Below are 17,218 nucleotides of genomic sequence, written 5' to 3' on the forward strand. Positions count from 1 at the left end.
TGCTGTTGGTTGTTTTTCTAATAACGTAATAATGGAAATAGAGTTGAAGCACTTTCCAAGAGTTGCGTTCCCTCCACCATTTCCACGGTGCCTTTTCAAAAAGTTCTACCTTGGGTGCCATTTTCAAAAAGTTGCATTTTCGTGTAAACGGGGTCATAGAATGTATGTAATTTGACACCAGCTTCACCTTGCCAGCTAAACATGTAAAAAAAACACAAAAACAATTTCTGGCAATTTCAGTTCAAGTAATTCAGAAATAACTAAAAACTTTAAAGACTTTGTAGCCGGAGGTCTGTGTATTGTGCTGTAATCACTAGTGTGTGTTATGTGTTTAGTCAAACATTTAATAGAAGAAACTAGTAACAACCAGTCTTGGCAATTATTGATTAAAAAGAACCAAAATGTGGACAAACTGAATGGTACAGGGACTCTGCACAGCCACCTGATGCATTAAAGTGAAACTAAATTACTGGCAATTTTCTTAATAAGTGTTATTTCTTTTCCTTTTGTTAAGAGTGCTCATCTTTATAAACATTTAATGATAGTATCCCAGGGATGATTAACAGCCCGATCCAGTGTTCTCTTTACCTTGCTGACGGTGATAACTCCCTCCTGAGTGTCTTTGTCGGTGGAGATGTCAAACATGTCCATCCCGTCGCCACTGACAATAGTGAAGAACATCTCGGCGTTCCTCCCGATGTCTTTGTCGGTAGCCTGGATTCGCCCGACTGGGGTGCCGGACTTGGATGACTCGGGAACTCTGAACTGGTAAATACCTAAAGAAGAGCAATGCAGACAGTCAAGGGTAGGGCATGGACCTGACTGCTACACATTGAACTGTAAGTCAATTTAATCGGCAGAGATCATAATTCTCTTTGAAGTCCAAGATGAGCTATCAGGGGCTGCATCTGAATTTGCTGGCATAACTTGGACATTTTGGAAAAAAATGGTCAAGATTAGGTGGTAGCCTATTAAATCCTATAGACGCAATTGTTTTTTGTTCTGTAATACCAATTTCTGCCACAAGGCTGTGTAGTGAGCCACTAATGCCTCTAATCTATCCTTGGTCCAAGATGGTTGGTCCTTCCGATTCCTGATTTTTGCTGTTGCTACTCTACGCTGCCAACATCAAAGTCAACATTATTAATTCTTATAAAGTGTTGCTTTGTTAAAAAAAAAAAAGAAAAAAAAAGATAATAGCTATTTGAGGTCATTACCGACCTTTTTCAACATCAGCTATTTAAGATGCATATTGATATGTGATGAATAATGGTTTCAGTCTGATAATGGTCAACAAACAAATAGTGCCATACAAAACTTTCAACTTACAGAATAAAGTTTTTTTTGTAGCCCAGAGTGCATGTGATGAAAATACCTATATTTTCAAAAAAACTGACAATTGCTAACAAAAATGACTACAATCTCAACAAAAGGCCAATTTTAATGAAACTTTTTGGTGCAAAATACAGAGAAATGTCCCCAAAACGTCTCCAATGGCTGTTGCCTTATGTGTGTTTTAACAAAGTCACCCTGACAGCATGGCTTTGAGGCTACTGATATTTCAGTTTGGCTTGCTACTCTTAAGAAATGTGTTGAAAAAAATAATTTTCTTTGAAATTTCTACAATTTGCTTGGTGGTTTGGCCAAATTGGAGCCTCTTGTGGTCCGGTTTTGACCCACAGGCTTTATGTTTGACACCCCTGGTCTACATGGTAGTGTAGTAGTAAGTTGGATAAAGCAAGCCAGGATATGGACGCTTGAAATCTGATGATTGGCAGAGTCCTATTTTGCGGCTCTTAGATGTAATCTAGAAATTCAATCGAAGTGCCAGTGATAGGGGAAGCCGCTCTATCTACATCACATCTAAATGGGAAAGTCACTGAGCCATATCAGATGACTTGAGTACAATCAGAGCTTGGCAGAGTCCAGTGGTTTAATCACCCGCTGCTGTGCTGTACTGAGTGTTAGGAAGCCACACCACCGCAAACCACGACTGTCTGACACTGGCGTCACACAAAACACACGCGTCACACAAACACACGCAAAGCCAGAAGTTTTGCTCCTCACTGGAAAAAGAAATCATAGCTCGGTTTATATGCGGAACCAAGAGACAACATCCTCTCTTGTCTGAGAACTTCATTAAGGAGGTGAGACGGGTAGACAGCAAGAACAAAAGAAGCGTTCTCGCCTCCAAAAAAAGAGGTGTAAATGCTGATGGAAGCCAGATGCTGGAGCAGTGTCTCTCTGTCAGACTGCTGACGATCATTAACAATAGCAAAACAAAAAAAGCATTTCAATGTATTTTTCTGAAGGTGTGATGAATCTTTTTGTTCTAAGGAATAAATGCCAACTCTGTGGTTGCCCGCCGCAGACTTTTCCTCCTCGTTTGGAAGCAAGCAAGCAAAGGAACAAAAAAAAAAAAAAAAAAAAAGAGAGAAGGCAGCTTGTTTCAGGTACCGAATGGAGTCCGAGCTCAAATACAGTACGTCGAAATGAATGCAAATGAATCATCATTCTGCGATATGAACCCGAGGCGACTTCGTATCAGCACACTTCACGCACGCGCGTCATCTCCAGAGATGTGGCGGTGGATATGAACCACTTGAGTGAGTAATTATATGCTGCTGAGACCCAGCAGGCGTCATCAAGCCCCGGCAGCTCGACAGTACTCAGCCAGCAACAGTTTGGGGGTGTTTGTATGTTTCTGTGTGTGTGAAGGAGCAAGATAAAGGATGTGCATATATATATATATATATATATATATATATATATATATATATATATATATATATATTGTGGGGAAAGGCAGGACACACACCGCCATCACTGCAGCTGCAATCATCAAGTGTTTTATTGGAGTGAAGAGCGCCTCGAGCCTTCCAAGACATGTTCAAACATCATGTGAAGAGGGAAGTACATCCCGAGGAAAATCAATCACTTAAATCCCCTTGAAACTGTGCCTATTAATCGGACATTAAGGTGACACTGTGGTAAATGACATAATCTTTTCCTACTTTGTGCAGATTTATATCTCCATCAGAATCAGATGTTCCAGATTAGGATTCATATTAGTGATGTACCGATACCAACACCAGTATCGGGTCGATAGCGCACGGACTGCTCGCACTTGTAAAAGGAGCCCTGATACAACATGGCATGGATCACGCGACGTTGTGTGTCAGCAACGTCGCCTGCAGGTATGAAAGGAGGCACAAGCGATGTCAGCAGTTTGGAGATTCTCTAATATTAATTAGAATGACAGACGTATGACAGACTGTAAACTATTATCTGCCAAAATACCACAAGAAGGGGTGGAAGATGATTCCTACCGAAAATTCTCGAGTGACATTTGGAAAAATAGAGGTTGTTCATTAGTTTAACTGCTCAGCACGTAACTCTGAGCTGTGCTACTTGCTAAAGAGTTCCGGGGCTCACACCCCAGCGATGGTACATGCTACACACGATTACAGTATGACTGATACACTCACTAACAGCAAGTTAGTGAGTGTATCACGATCTACTGTTCGCATAGGGCAATGCGACGCACTGCGCCATGAATACTGAAGGCTGTTGAACGTGCGCGTATCGATACTCTGTATCGGCAAGTAGCTAAAGGTTTGTACTTGTACTCGTCCTTTAAAAAAGTGGTATCGGCGTAAAATAATAACAGTTACAGTCATATGCTGTCAGCTTGTCAACATTTGGACAATTCAGTTCTACCCCCCGCCAAAAAAAAGGGTAAAAATGATTCATTTCCAAATAGTTGCCTTAATGTGTTATTAAAAGTTATACTGTTTCATTATATCGGAATTTGTACCTCCTAATGTAATGACATGAATGAGGTTACTCAGCAATTACTGACTACTAAGTACATTTTTACTCTTACTCAAGTAATTTTTTAGATGCCTTCTCTTTTCTTTTACTTGTGTAAAATGTTTAGAATCTGTTCCCACCGCTGGTTTTCAGATGCTATGTTACCGAGCACCAATAAGTCAACTTGTTGGCGACACAAAAATGGGGGAAAATATGTGAACTGTCGACAATTTCCTCCTAGAAAAACAACATGAATTGCTGCTTTGCGCATGAATGTTACAAGAATGTCGCACAAAGTCCAGAGGAAATTGTTTTCGACGGCAAATGCCTCTTTTTTTATTTATTTATTTTTTTCTCCTCCTCACATCTCGGATGCAGGTCAAATTATTTCAATCTCTGTCTGATTGTGGACACAAACACCGTAACCCCGGCACTGCCTGCAGATCCTGATTGAGAATGACACGCACACACGGCGCGGTGGCTTTCGGGACGACTCTTGGTCAATCACCTCGATCGCTTTTGTATTCACACAGAGCAAATTTTTTCTTTTCATTCCCGTATTGTTATGGGCATATTTATGCACCTATCTCTCACAGCATAATGGTGAAACAAACACGTGGGAGCCTGACGAAACCCTGAAGAGCCCAGAGGTAAAAAAAAAAAAGAAAAAAGAAGGGGAAAGCAGATTTCATCTCTGCTCGCTTTTCTTTCTGGCTGGTTGGAGATTGTGTTGCCTGTTGGCTCCAACAGCACTGATTGGAGTCCTGGTGTGAAATGAAATGAATTGACATGCATGTCCCAAGGTGTGTACGTGTATGTGTGTATGTGTGTGAGTGTGTGATTGTGTGTCTCTGTGAGAGCCTGCTCCTGAACTTGTTTGAGGACACAGCTCTGGGTTAGCACACAGTAACACGCTCCGTGTTCTGATAATTCAATATATATGGCTGTCATACGTTTGTGTTTTAAGCATTTTGATTTCTTCAAAATCTTCATATTTTAGGTGAGCCGACTCATTTTCTTTTTAAAAGAAAAGAGCTTTGCATCTGTGACTTCAACTTGCAATTGCCATTAATTGAGCACATTTTTAACATATGAATTAGAAATATTACTTGTAGTACATTGTGCAAGGGAGTATCTAAACCAGAAGTGTCAAACATAAGGCCTGTGGCCCAAAACTGGCCACGAGGCTCCAATTCAGCTCACAACAAGCAAAGTGTAAACATTTCAAAGAAAATCATTTTTTTTATTTTTAAACAAAATTCTTAAGAGTAGCGGACACAACACAACACTGACTTTATTGATGAATAGTCCAGTGGGTAAAAATCCAACCAAGAACAGAGAAGACAAAAACCATGAAGTACAGTCCAGGAACCACAGTGCAATCAGGAACGACAAGACAAGCCGACACAAACAACAGCGGGGGGGGGGGGGGTTTAAATACACAGGGAAGGCAGAGAGACCACAGGTGTCGCACACGAGTGCTGAGCAGGTGAAGAAGACGATTGGATAATTGGAAACATGAGGCGAGAGACCGGGGTGGACAGACACAGAGACATGACACACTGAGACCTGAGATGTTACAAGTAAAAGTGCCTATGTTATGATTTCTCTGAATTTTCATTTCTGTCCATGGTCAAACATGGACCTGGAATGGCATAATTCATGATAATTTTCCTAAATTAATATTTATGGTGGGCCCTGTCAGTCTGTCATCTCGTGTTCAGTTCTGAGTGCAAGTAAAAAAAAAAAAACCTTATTGCAGTTAATGTGATTTGAAATCATCGAGCCGGTTGGACTGACCCTTCTTGGCTGTGAGCCGCATGTGTGACACCCCTGTGTTGGAGAGTAATGGACTGGTCCTCAACCTGATGCGCCCCCCCCCCCCACAAACCCTGGTCTGGGTACACACTTGATGTATGGGCCGCCTGCTGGTAGAAATACGAGCGTGAGCCTGTGTGAGTGTCGGTTAAGTGTGGTGACATAAACAGCATGATAATGCCAAGTGCAATCTGCCAAACAGACCCTGGGGTGGTCTTGTTTGCACCCGGCACTGTAAACAACTGGGTGAAGGGGTGCGAGGTCTGGGTGGAGAGAAGGAGGGGGAAAGTGGCAGTCTGGCACTTTGACTGTGATCGAACGAGGCAGAGACGGAGCGGGAGAGGGAAAACAATTAGAAGATGGAGAGATGGACTCGGGAAGCCGGAGTGCCGGGGAACCGAGGGGGAGGAAGCGGTGCCTTTACGTCAACTCGAAAGGATTAGATCGGAGTGAGTGATGTGATGGGGGCCAGCGGAGCAGCTGTTTACTCACTTCCTTATCACGGCTGCTGACGGACACACACACACGCACACACACACACACAGACACGCAGGTACGGACGCTTTAAGACAGCTAAAACATTCACACCAGCTGTTTCAGTGGCTCTGCTAAATGGCGATTATCACCCAATTAAACCCAACTACACTGCACAGCCCAGTTTGGATGGATGCAACAACATGTGAGAGAATTTGACCAAAAACAACACAACACAACCAACCTAATGCAGTCCATTCGCCTGATGGGCCGCATTAAATATTTTAAGGCTCCGTTCACATGACGTGTTCAAGTATAAAGGGGGAAAATGTCATTGCGGCGCCACTTTGAAAACGCTTGGCCATCGTCTCCACGTAGACGGTGGAAACGCTGCTATTGCGCATGTGCAGCACGGCTGTAGTAAATAGAACGAACACAGGCAGGAACGAAGGAAAGAACAAAGGAAAGAACGAAGGAATGAAAAACAACCAAATGAAGGAAGAAAAGAACGAACGAACAAAGGAACGAACGGGGGGGGGGGGGGGGGGGGGGGGGGGGGGGGGGGGGGTCAAGGGTCTCGCCCAGGGACCCACAGTGGTGATGCCAATATAGTTAGCATGCCAGGCCACAAGTTGGCGATGTTGCTTGTTTTGTAATGAAACCACACGGACATGATTGCAGAGGACAGTACGCTCTAAACATTAACAATGTGAGGCTCGTGTGCAGTAGTAGTGTTTTCCACCGAGCCCACAGAGACGGAGTCGGGGCGTTTTCAAAAAGTTGCATTTTGTGATTGGCCGTAGAGTCAGCCGCTCTCAGATCAGCGGGCCACCTTTTTCACCACATATCTCAGGGGAGGGGCACGATTTGGGATTTATAGTGGAAGGAGACAATCTGAGACTCGTGGGGATGATTCGACCGCCTGTACTTATCAATTTCTATTTGTGTTTTAAAAGAAGACAAATATTATCTAACACACATTGCACAAGTCCACATTCAGATTTGCACAGACGTTTTCAGATTTTGTCCACAACGTCCCGTGGTTTGATTAAGGTGTAATCAATATGTTTTGCACCAACTCTACTGCAACAATAAGAGCAACAATGTGAGCGTGTCAATTTTTTAATCTGTGACTTGTAAAATAGGATTTGTACCCCCGTAATTAAGAATATGTGGATGTGTAAGTGTAAAAGAGTATGTGACCTCTAATTTCCTGATACACCGACATATCGCTGCACACAACTACAAACTCCACTGATACAGGTGCTCAAACCCTTTTCACCAGTAATACCTCCATATTTACGCCCCCTAATGAAAAAGTATGCAAATGCATGCATATGTAGATTAGATGGGAGTGAAGCAAAGAGAAAAAAATAAATAATCCTCAAAGTGACAAGAAAAATCTCAGCATGGCGTCCACGTAGTGTAAAAATGGAAATCACATCACACCATCCTTCCTTTTAAGCTACATTTTAAGGAGAAGTGTCCAAACTTGATTTTATCTTGAGAAAGTACAGGGCGATAACGGGAAGCGAGAAAGAACCGTTCGGTTAAATTGTTATCTCAGCTTCTTTCTTTTTTTTTTCTTCATTCCTTTCTCTTCTTTCTCTCTCCGCCCTAAAGGCAGTCGTGAACTTTAAACCTTTATTAAGAACAAATACACACAGACACAATTAAAGTGATATCTCATGGTGCAAGCGGCCGGGGTTTAGGGCGTCCGTCCGTGACATTTCCTCCTTCGCCCAGCACAACGAAGATGAGCGGAATTATGTGTGGCACTGATACCGGGCCCCGATCAGCCCGCAGTGATGCCACGGGGTAAAACTGCAATCTGAGGCTCCGATTCCTCCTGACAGTCTTCGCATTGTGTATTTATTTTATTTTTGGGGCCCGGGAGAGAGAGAGAGCGAGAGAGAGAGAGAGAGAGAGAGAAGCAAGCTGCCTCCACCTTCATTTCCCAGATAATCCAGATCCAGCCCGCGCCGCTCGTGGTCCTGACTCCGTGACCCGCGTTCGCCGCGCGTCAGCGAGGTGATCGGATTAATGTGATTAATGCGGAATAAAAATACATTGTGCAATCCTAAAATATGCATCACCCGAGCAGAGCGCCAACTCCGAGTGATGAAAGTATTAAAAACCGAGGGGGCCGACGTTCGTTAAAAATGCAGAGGCAACTTTGAGGGCCTCGTCACTTCGTGTTACACAGTCTCATTTCCGCCCGGCGAACCTTTGAAGCCTCGGGGGGGGGGGGGGCCCGGGGCCCCTGGGGGAGTTGCCTGCGTGGCTCCGCTCCCGTCTTGGCTCACAGCGCTGAAAAATGACATGTAGAAAATTCGCCAGCAACATCTTTTTAACCTTCCGGAGGCGCTGATGCTGTTGCTTTGGATACTCTGAAGAACGCAATCCATTTCTAATTGAAAGCAAAATCTCTACAATTTTGAGTTAAAACTTCCTGAATAGAAGGGCATTTCATGTCACCGTGGCAAAGTTCAGAAAATATTCTTGAGTGCCAGCTTTGGATGCATCAAATAGTGAATGTGTAATGTTGTAAACGGGCTTCTTTTTTTAGTTTTAGGAAATATGGAGGCTCCTAAAAGGAGTCAGAAAGGCTTAAAAGAACCACAGCTGTTCAAAAAATACTAAATGCTGATGATGTTAGATGCATTTAAAATCAATGTGGCTTGTTGAGATTTGTACAAAAGGGAACAATCTGTATCAGATCATAAAAATCTTGACGTGTGACGAACTATAACGGCAAATTGCGTCTATGTAGGAACTGTGTGTCGAAGCAACAATCTAGGTTTCTTAAAATAAAGTAAAAAAAATCTGACTTAAATGTGACAAGCATATTGCCCAACTACGGCCAAATGTACAATGAAAGAATGAACGAGTTCCTGCAATAGAATGACTTAAGACACATTAGTAATTAATTAATGATTTTACTATCAGGTATGAAAATAACAACATGGTTATGAGTCCCTGAAATTTATGTGAGCTTGTTACAACGGTTGAAGAGCCGCAAAGCAGCTGACTGTTCGCTTTAGTGATGAATAATTAGATATAGTTCATTTAACTTGACTATTATGCTAAAGTCCAGACTACTGGCCAGCGGTGTCAAACATAAGGTCAGTGGGCCAGAACCAGCACGCAAGAGGCTCTAACCCGGCCAAACCACCAAGCAAAAGTGTAAACATTTCAAAGCAAACATTGATTTCTGAAGAGTAGTGAACACAACACAATGCAGAGGCCTGAGCTGAGATATCAGTGATGCTGCCGGGAAAACGAGCAAATGAGCATTAGCCTCAAAGTCCATGCAATTAGGGCGAGTTTGTAAAAACCCATATAAAAAAGAAATCTTTGGGACATCATTTGGACATAATTAAGAAAGGCTTTATGTTGAGATTATAAGAAATAAGAGACATTTTCATCACATAAACTCAACAAAGAAAAACTTTGACAGCATCTTTCACTAACTAATGCAACTTCATGAACGCACCAGTCAAACTGACAATGTGCACAACAAACCTTCTCACGACTATTAAAACTAACGCAAAAGTAGTTTTTTTTTGCACTCGTTTTAATACCAGCAATTTGCAGTAACTTCCGCAACACTGCAAGTGGTTTTGAGCAACAGACTAAATGATGAAGTGTGTTGAAACTAACAGACTAACTAACAGAATAACTCACCCTTCACTCTTGTAATATCATTTCGCACCACAATTGGGCGCAGTGAGTCACGACAGAGTGGAGAATAAAATAGCCAAAACCGAGACAAAAGTACACAAAATTGGCAATATTTTAAAATGTAAAATGCTTTAAAATTGTGATTTTGAGTTCTGGATTAGTCCACGTAAACATCCACAAGACACACACATTATTATTGATTCAAAAATGGATCTATTTACGTGTTATCATTGAATATTGTGGCCTTGATGGAAATCAGCGGCTGAATTCAAACGAAGAAGAATCCGTTCATAGAAACAGACAATTCCTCAAAGGAGAGGAGAATACTATTGAATTTTCATTTATGTATTTATTAACAAAAAGAAACTTTCTTTGTCACGGGGAGGTTTTGGTTGCTTCGGCTTACTCTCTCCGTCTAAAGCTAAAAAAGCACGCAGCGCTTTTGTATCTCGGGTTCCTCATATAAAACATTTCTCTTGGAGATATAATCATGGCAGTTGGGGGTGGAAAAATAATAAAATGCAAGACCATAACAAATGTTATTTGCGCGGCGGTTGCAGAGAGCAGAGACTCTAACAACACGTGTCGTCACGCGTGAGTTTAGAGTTAATGATGTGGGTCTCACTGTCGTCGGGTGATTTCTCATTCTGTACCAGGCTGATTATTCTGAGCAGTATTCTACAGATCAAACAGTCGCAATGCTAAAACCAATAAATAAGAGGTGAGCTCGGGAGCGAGTTTTATGAATAGATGCCATTGTGGAATGGGCGGCGGCGGCGGCGGTCTGCGGAGAGTCTTGGTACAAAGCCCACGTGTTTACAGTGAGACAGTTCCAGCGATTAAGGATTAATTAAGTCTAATTAATTAAGACGGCTTTCGGGAAGAATTAGTGTTTCCGCTGAGAGGGCATCCACAGCTGGTCAAATCATTTTCCAGGGGAGATTTATTCCAGGAGAGAGAGCCGGAACTTTGAGTGGATCTACATGCCGGGACTGAACCCAACTCCTGCTGTGATGGACAGGGCCAGCTACACAGTTAGTTAGAAACTTCTGTAGCTCAGCAGATTATTATTATTATTTTTCCTTTTTTTTTTTTTAGCCCCTGGCTTGTCAAGTGAGTACAGTTATTTACCGATCCGTGGCCGTGACTGCGGGCAAAAAAGAAAAAAAAAGAAGTCTGCGATGAGTAGTTCACGCTGACTGCTGCCTTCGCCGGCTTGTTGTGTGATTGGCATATTGACTCCCATCATTTAAATCAGCTTAACAAGGAGCTCCACAACACAAGGAGCGCCTGCCAGTTTGCTGAAACCTTTACTGTCTTTTCAATCTGACGCTGACCATGGGGATCCGAACGATCGGAGAGTCTGCTGCCGGCCAAATCTGTCTCCTCTAATTTAAATGTGGAAGCAACCTCTCAGCTGACCCCCAGTACTGTACTCTGCAGAAAAACCCTGCTACTATCCACAACTTCTAGTCCGTCAGAGGTGTATGATGAGTTACTGTCTTCTTAAGGTATAGTCGGAAACATTTACATAATGACACTTTTGTACTTTAGGTGGCAGTAATGAGTCTTTATCAGTAATCAATAAGATCTAATCTGACAATTTACTTCTAAAACTCCACAACATTTTAAGTGTTTTTGCCGTTTTATTCAAGAAACGCTTCATTTCCATCCAGCAATATTTTGAAAACGATGTCCGTTTATACGTTAACAAAAACATTACAACATTTCACTCCATTTCATGAAGTTTGAATTTGAAAGGAACCAACTTATCTGAAAAAGTTGGGATGATTTCGTTAAGTATTGCAATAACAAAGTTATGTGGATGGTGTTATTGTCTCCCATATAACAGTGCTATTTCTCATTTAAATTTTTATGTTTCTGGCTTCTCTCACCAGATGAAAACACATTATTATGGCTGCCAACTGGAATACATTTCACATACAGAGTATGAAAGGCGATACATGTGATATAATGTGCAGCCACAGATGTCTTCATGTGTTTCAAGGTGGCAAAGTGCAATGAATATCATGTTAGCACAGAAGAAACAGATAATAGTGCATCGCGGCCGTCTTTCTCGCAAAATGTTACACGGTCCGTTAAACGCATGATTTGCCCACATTATTGAAAAAAAAAAAACTAACAGCCAAGTGTTTTGTCATCGCTTCTTCTGACTGATTTGTTTTCACTGCCGGTGACAAGACGTGTAATTAAAGGAAACCAGACACCAGCGTCCGTACCATTTTCCTCGATGGAGTGGCTGTGGTTGCCATGGTTACAATGTGTCAGCTGAACCATGGTGGACACCAGTGGCGCTCTGCATGCTGCCTCGTCTCTCCTTATACGTCTCATTCTTTCTGCCAGCTTGTTCCACGGGAGTGTGGCCACTATCCTCCTTTAAATCCTCTGCGTTAAATATCTGTACTTCTATATGCGGCAATCTAAATATCCAACAAAAACAGACATCTTTGAGTACATGTTAACTCTAGAGATGAACTGAGGAGTTTTTTGCTTGAAGAAAACATTCACCATAGGCCAGCGAGATGGAGCGGAGGTATTGAGAGTAGTCATATAGGATGCACAGTAGCAGCAAATGAAGTAATACATCAGAAATGCAGTCCTCAAAGGTAGCATCGGAGAGCAACACAAAATGTCGACACAGAGTCCCGATTCTGCCTCGGTGCTCCACATTAGCATCAGGGCTAACTTCCTCCACATCGCTCAGCAGTTGGTAAGGCAGACATGTGACTTGATGTATGACTTCAGGCACTGCAGCATTTATACTACTTTCCACTGACTTCACACTTACTGCCATGTATTTACTGCACAACTGCCTCTTCGTCTCAAGAGTCAAGCCACCCCTCAATCACACTTGTTTTTTTCCCCCATGTAAATCTGTATTGTTGCTATCCTAATGAGATTACAGCTGAAGCAGCTCAGGGTAAAAACACAAGTGTTTTATAAGGCCCCGTTTACACTGGGTTTCAAGTGAAATTGTCAAGTTTTTTTTTTTTTCATCTTTTTCGTTTCAGAAAAGTTTCACGATGTCCGTTTACGCAGCAGAAATTTAGTTAGCATGCCAGGCCATGAGTTGGCGCTGACGAAACAACACACGCACGTGCACACAGAGAACAATACGCTATAAACATTAACAATGGTGAATACGCAGATATTCATGTGGACAAATGAAAAAGTTAGATTGCTATTCCAGGTGACCGTCAACTATAAATCTACCAAGTCCCAGGACAATATGGACTCGAAGTCATGACACTCCCGAAGCAAACACTGTTATTGTCCGTCTCCTACGCTTGTGCAGAAGAACTATTTACTATGGACATGGTGTGAATGCAACAGTAGTCGCGTTTCAGAAAAGTCGCATTTTCCTCCATTGTCCACGGAGATGAAATCATTAAGTTTACAAAAAGTTGCGTTTTCCCACGTTTCCATAGAAACAGACTCGGAGCGTTTTCGAAAAGTTCCACCTGGCAAGCCGTTTTCAAAAAGCTGCACTGCGGTGGCCCCGGGCACCGTTGTCGTGTGAACGGACGGCCAAAGCGGAATGAGAGTTTTCCGTTTTTCACTTGAAAATGCCGCGTAAACAGGGACTTGTTTTCTACAAAACAACAAAAATACATGAGAAGTTCAGCCAGAATGTGCTATGATGGCTCCACCTAGAGGAACCTTTAATGAGTCATAAACATCTACTCATCAGGAGAGGAGGGCTTATTAAAGCCAACAAATCCATAAAAGGCAGGTTTTCCTTTCGAGTCTGATGTGTTTACTCGAGCATCAGCATCCCTGCAGAGACCTGCAGACACCGGCGACTCTGTTTATGTTTCGGGGAGGTAGAAATGACAGCAAAGCAGCTGATTACATTTCAATGTGCACGCTCTCCGCAGCTGTCAGCCTGAATGAAATCAGCGCGGAGAAATTCCCTCATGCACCATTATCTTGGCAACGACGGCTCGGCTTACATTTGTAAGTCGGTGACATATCCACTATACGTAATTACAGCCAGCCATTGCTCCTCATTCTCCAATCAAGATTTCCATTATGGCGACGCCTCTGTAATGCCGTGCGCCTTCAGAGGTGGCTGCCATTTGCACCGCTTCCTGAAGGGAAGTTTAATTTGTGGCTATATATCCGGTGACATTTTAGTAATTTTTGAAATCTTGCGTGTCAATTAAGTGTTGTTCAGCGTAAAGCAACCAGCCGCTGTTAAATCGGAGTGGGGATCGATGCTGGAGAGGAAACGGCTTGCATTTCACAATGTGTGAGGACTAAAGATTTGCCGGCTCTGATCTCTGTGATGACTGTGTGCGTGTGACTCGGCGTTGCATCATTCCCGTGCCCGGCCCCGGGCGCCCCGTCTCCTTACTCTGGGTGAAGCGAGGCGGGTTGTCGTTGACGTCGGTGAGGGAGATGTTGACCACGGTGGTGCCGGTGAGCCCCCCTCTCTGTCCGGCCATGTCTTTAGCTTCGATCACCACCTGGTAGTGCTCCCGCTGCTCCCGATCCATGTCGCCAGGACCCAAGGCTGTCCGGATCAGGCCTGGGGGAAAGTAACACGCGTGCTTTGATATGATTCCTTTCATCATCAGACCCCGCTGTTGCCACACTCAACTGGCAGTTTCCCATTAAAAGTTCACATGGTAAGATTAAACAGGTGTGTGTGCGTGTGTGTGTGTGTGTGTGTGTGTGTGTGTGTGTGTGTGTGTGTGTGTGGGTGGCTGTTTGAGAGACACTGCGACCACAGCTCCACAGACATTTTCCATCACAAGACAGAATCAGTGTATTTTATAACCCTGGATTCCTATGTAAAATGTCAAAACTAAAAATAGGAATGCACTGATATTTCAAAAAGTTGTGTTGTACAGTTTCCACAGAGAAAGAGTTTGATGCGTTTTTTTTTAGAAAAGTTCCACTTTGGGAGCCATTTTCAGAAGGTTCTGGTTTAGTGGCTCTGAGCAACATGTATAGGAAAACGCTAAACACAATGAAAGTTTTATGTTTTCACAGGAAAACGCTGTGGTATAGATGGGGCCTTGGTGGGCCATATTTAGATTATTTTTCAGGAAATACTATTTTATAAAGTAGGCCGCTAGTATTAGCAATCGGCCAATCTTTTACAGAAATCCAGTAGGAAATTGATCTAATCCAGATTATTTTTAAGCGAGAAATGTTGAACTATTTGTGATTTTGACATGTTTAATCATGTCCAAATGACACATAAGGTTTTTTTTTTTTTTTTGAAGTACTGAATTAATGAACGCCCTTTCAAGGGTTATCGTAGACAGGCATGTCCACTTCTGTCCTACAGGGGGTGCTGCAGTACTTTCCAAGTACTTCATGGTCTGTAAATTGTAGCCTGTCTGCATGTGTTTATGTAACAAAGTGGAGGTTTTGACAAACGCGAGGTAATTTAGAAGACCTGCTTCCATTACCGTTACTCCCGATTCTAATTTGTAAATTGTGGCCCGGACTCACATCGCCTCTACGCGAGGCAGTTTGGGGACTTTGGTTATTCGTAGCGTCTCTGAAGTAGAACAATCTACCATTTGCCCTGCACCTCAGTTGATTAGTAGGAGCTGCTCGGTGCGGCGCTCTCACAGTCCCGAACACCCACAATGATGATTGCACAGTTTTTCTGCTTTGATGTGAATGGGCCATTAAATCACACGCTGCTAGCAGCATAAGCATCGCATTTTCCACACCATAAACATGTTTCTCATCTCCGCAGAGAAGGAAGGAAAAAAAAAGACAATGTGTTTATATCCAGATTGTTGAATTACCTTTTTCTTTTCTTTTTTTTTTTTAAGTGCCAATAGTTCTCTCGCTTCACTTTTTGGCTGTACGCTACAAATATTTGTGTTTGTCTTCACATTCCAATTTCTGCATCGGAGACCCCCGGCCCCGCCGCTGCGCCGCAATCCCAAGGCGGTGGCGTTTGGGGCCGCGCCCCCCCCCCCGCCCCCCCCCCCCCCCCCCGACTTCCGTGTTCGTCGGAGGCGAGCAGATGAGTGCAGAGGAGAGAGGCGGATTGCCGCGTTGATTATCTAAATGGATGACTGACTTCGTTTTTATTTACGGAGGGAGAGGTTGGTAAGATCAGGGCGAGCAGAGTGGCGTTTTATTTCTCGCCGACAGGAGCGGCGGGAGAAGACATTAACATTTTCTTTGGTTAATGCAGCTTTGAAGTGTATATTTACTCCTCGGTACTGTTTCTTCACTCTGCGTTTCAGTTTGTGAAAGAACAGACGTTGCGCTCGTCGGAACCGGCACTACATTTCATGTGCAAGCCCTGGATAATTATATGTGAGCCACTGTGACCCTGACACGAGAGCGACTGGGCGCCGTTTACACGAGAGTGACTCAACATTATGATGAACAAGACGCATGAACTGCTTGGATAGGTGGGAATTGCTGAGGTGTGTATGGAAGCACGTAAGTCATTCAAACTTGAAATTAAGTCTCATGTAACAAGCAATTCAACTTTATCGCCTGTCCGTACAAAGTCCGTGTGCTCGCCATTGTTAATGTCGTTAATCGTTGTCAGCACGCACGTGTGTGCGGTTTCATTACAAAAACAAAATAAGAGCGCCAACTCATGGCCTGGCATGCCAACGATATAATTTTCAGCATTGCTGCCATTTCCGTGTAAACGGACTTTTATCTCCAAAATGTTGACGTGTAAATGGGAAACTTTTCTGAAACGAAAAGGCAAAAAAACTATTGTGTGAACGGGGCCTTAAACAATTGGTTGCTGACAATGCACACACTTCTGTATTCCTTCCTGTTTCATTAGAAACTGCTATAGGAGAAGAATTTTTGAACATTTCACTGTATTTTGCACCAAAAGGTTTCATTAAAATTGGCTTTATGTTGTGATTGTAGTCATTTTCAGTAGTAATTGTTTACGTTTGTGAAAATATATACATTTTCATCGCATATACTCTGCGCCATGACAAAAACAAAAGCTTTAAAGTTGAAATCTCAAGGTTATTGAGGCGCTATTTTACTGGTCCAGCCAACACAAGATGAAATTGGACCACGTGTTGTCAATGAAGTAAAATGTGTTTGACTCTTGCATTAAAGGTTAAGTATGTACTTTAGGAAAAAGGCTAATAAAAGAAAATTACATTTAAGATGTCGTTCCACTGATGTCTGTGATGTGCTGCAGTTTAGAAAACTCACCAGGACGAAACTTGATTTTGACTCACTACTGCCGCCTAATGCACGAGGACACACAGGTGGTATTACACAAATTTTTACACGCTGCACCTTTAAAGGTGGGTTTGAAACTCAAACTAAAACTTTGAAATCCTCCATATTAATAATTTTTTTTTTAAAAAGGCCTCCGAAGATTCCGATATCATTTCTCCATAAGATTTAATGATAGGGAACTTTTGAGTTAGTCCATAATAATAAC

General features: G+C 42.8%; 1 protein-coding gene across 1 annotated transcript in view; it reads right to left on the reverse strand.

Moving 5' to 3' along the window:
- LOC308108169 (cadherin-6-like) overlaps positions 1-17,218 on the reverse strand; it is a 121,463-nt gene that overhangs the window by 33,926 nt on the left and 70,319 nt on the right. Inside the window, exons 5-6 of the mRNA XM_080460929.1 lie at positions 14,168-14,341; positions 589-776 (exon numbers count right to left, since the gene is read on the reverse strand). Coding sequence (XP_080317055.1) covers positions 589-776; positions 14,168-14,341 — 362 coding nt within the window. The remainder of the gene's footprint in view (positions 1-588; positions 777-14,167; positions 14,342-17,218) is intronic.

This window comes from Lipophrys pholis (genome assembly GCF_963383615.2).
Source record: "Lipophrys pholis genome assembly, chromosome: 1".
NCBI lineage: Eukaryota > Metazoa > Chordata > Actinopteri > Blenniiformes > Blenniidae > Lipophrys > Lipophrys pholis.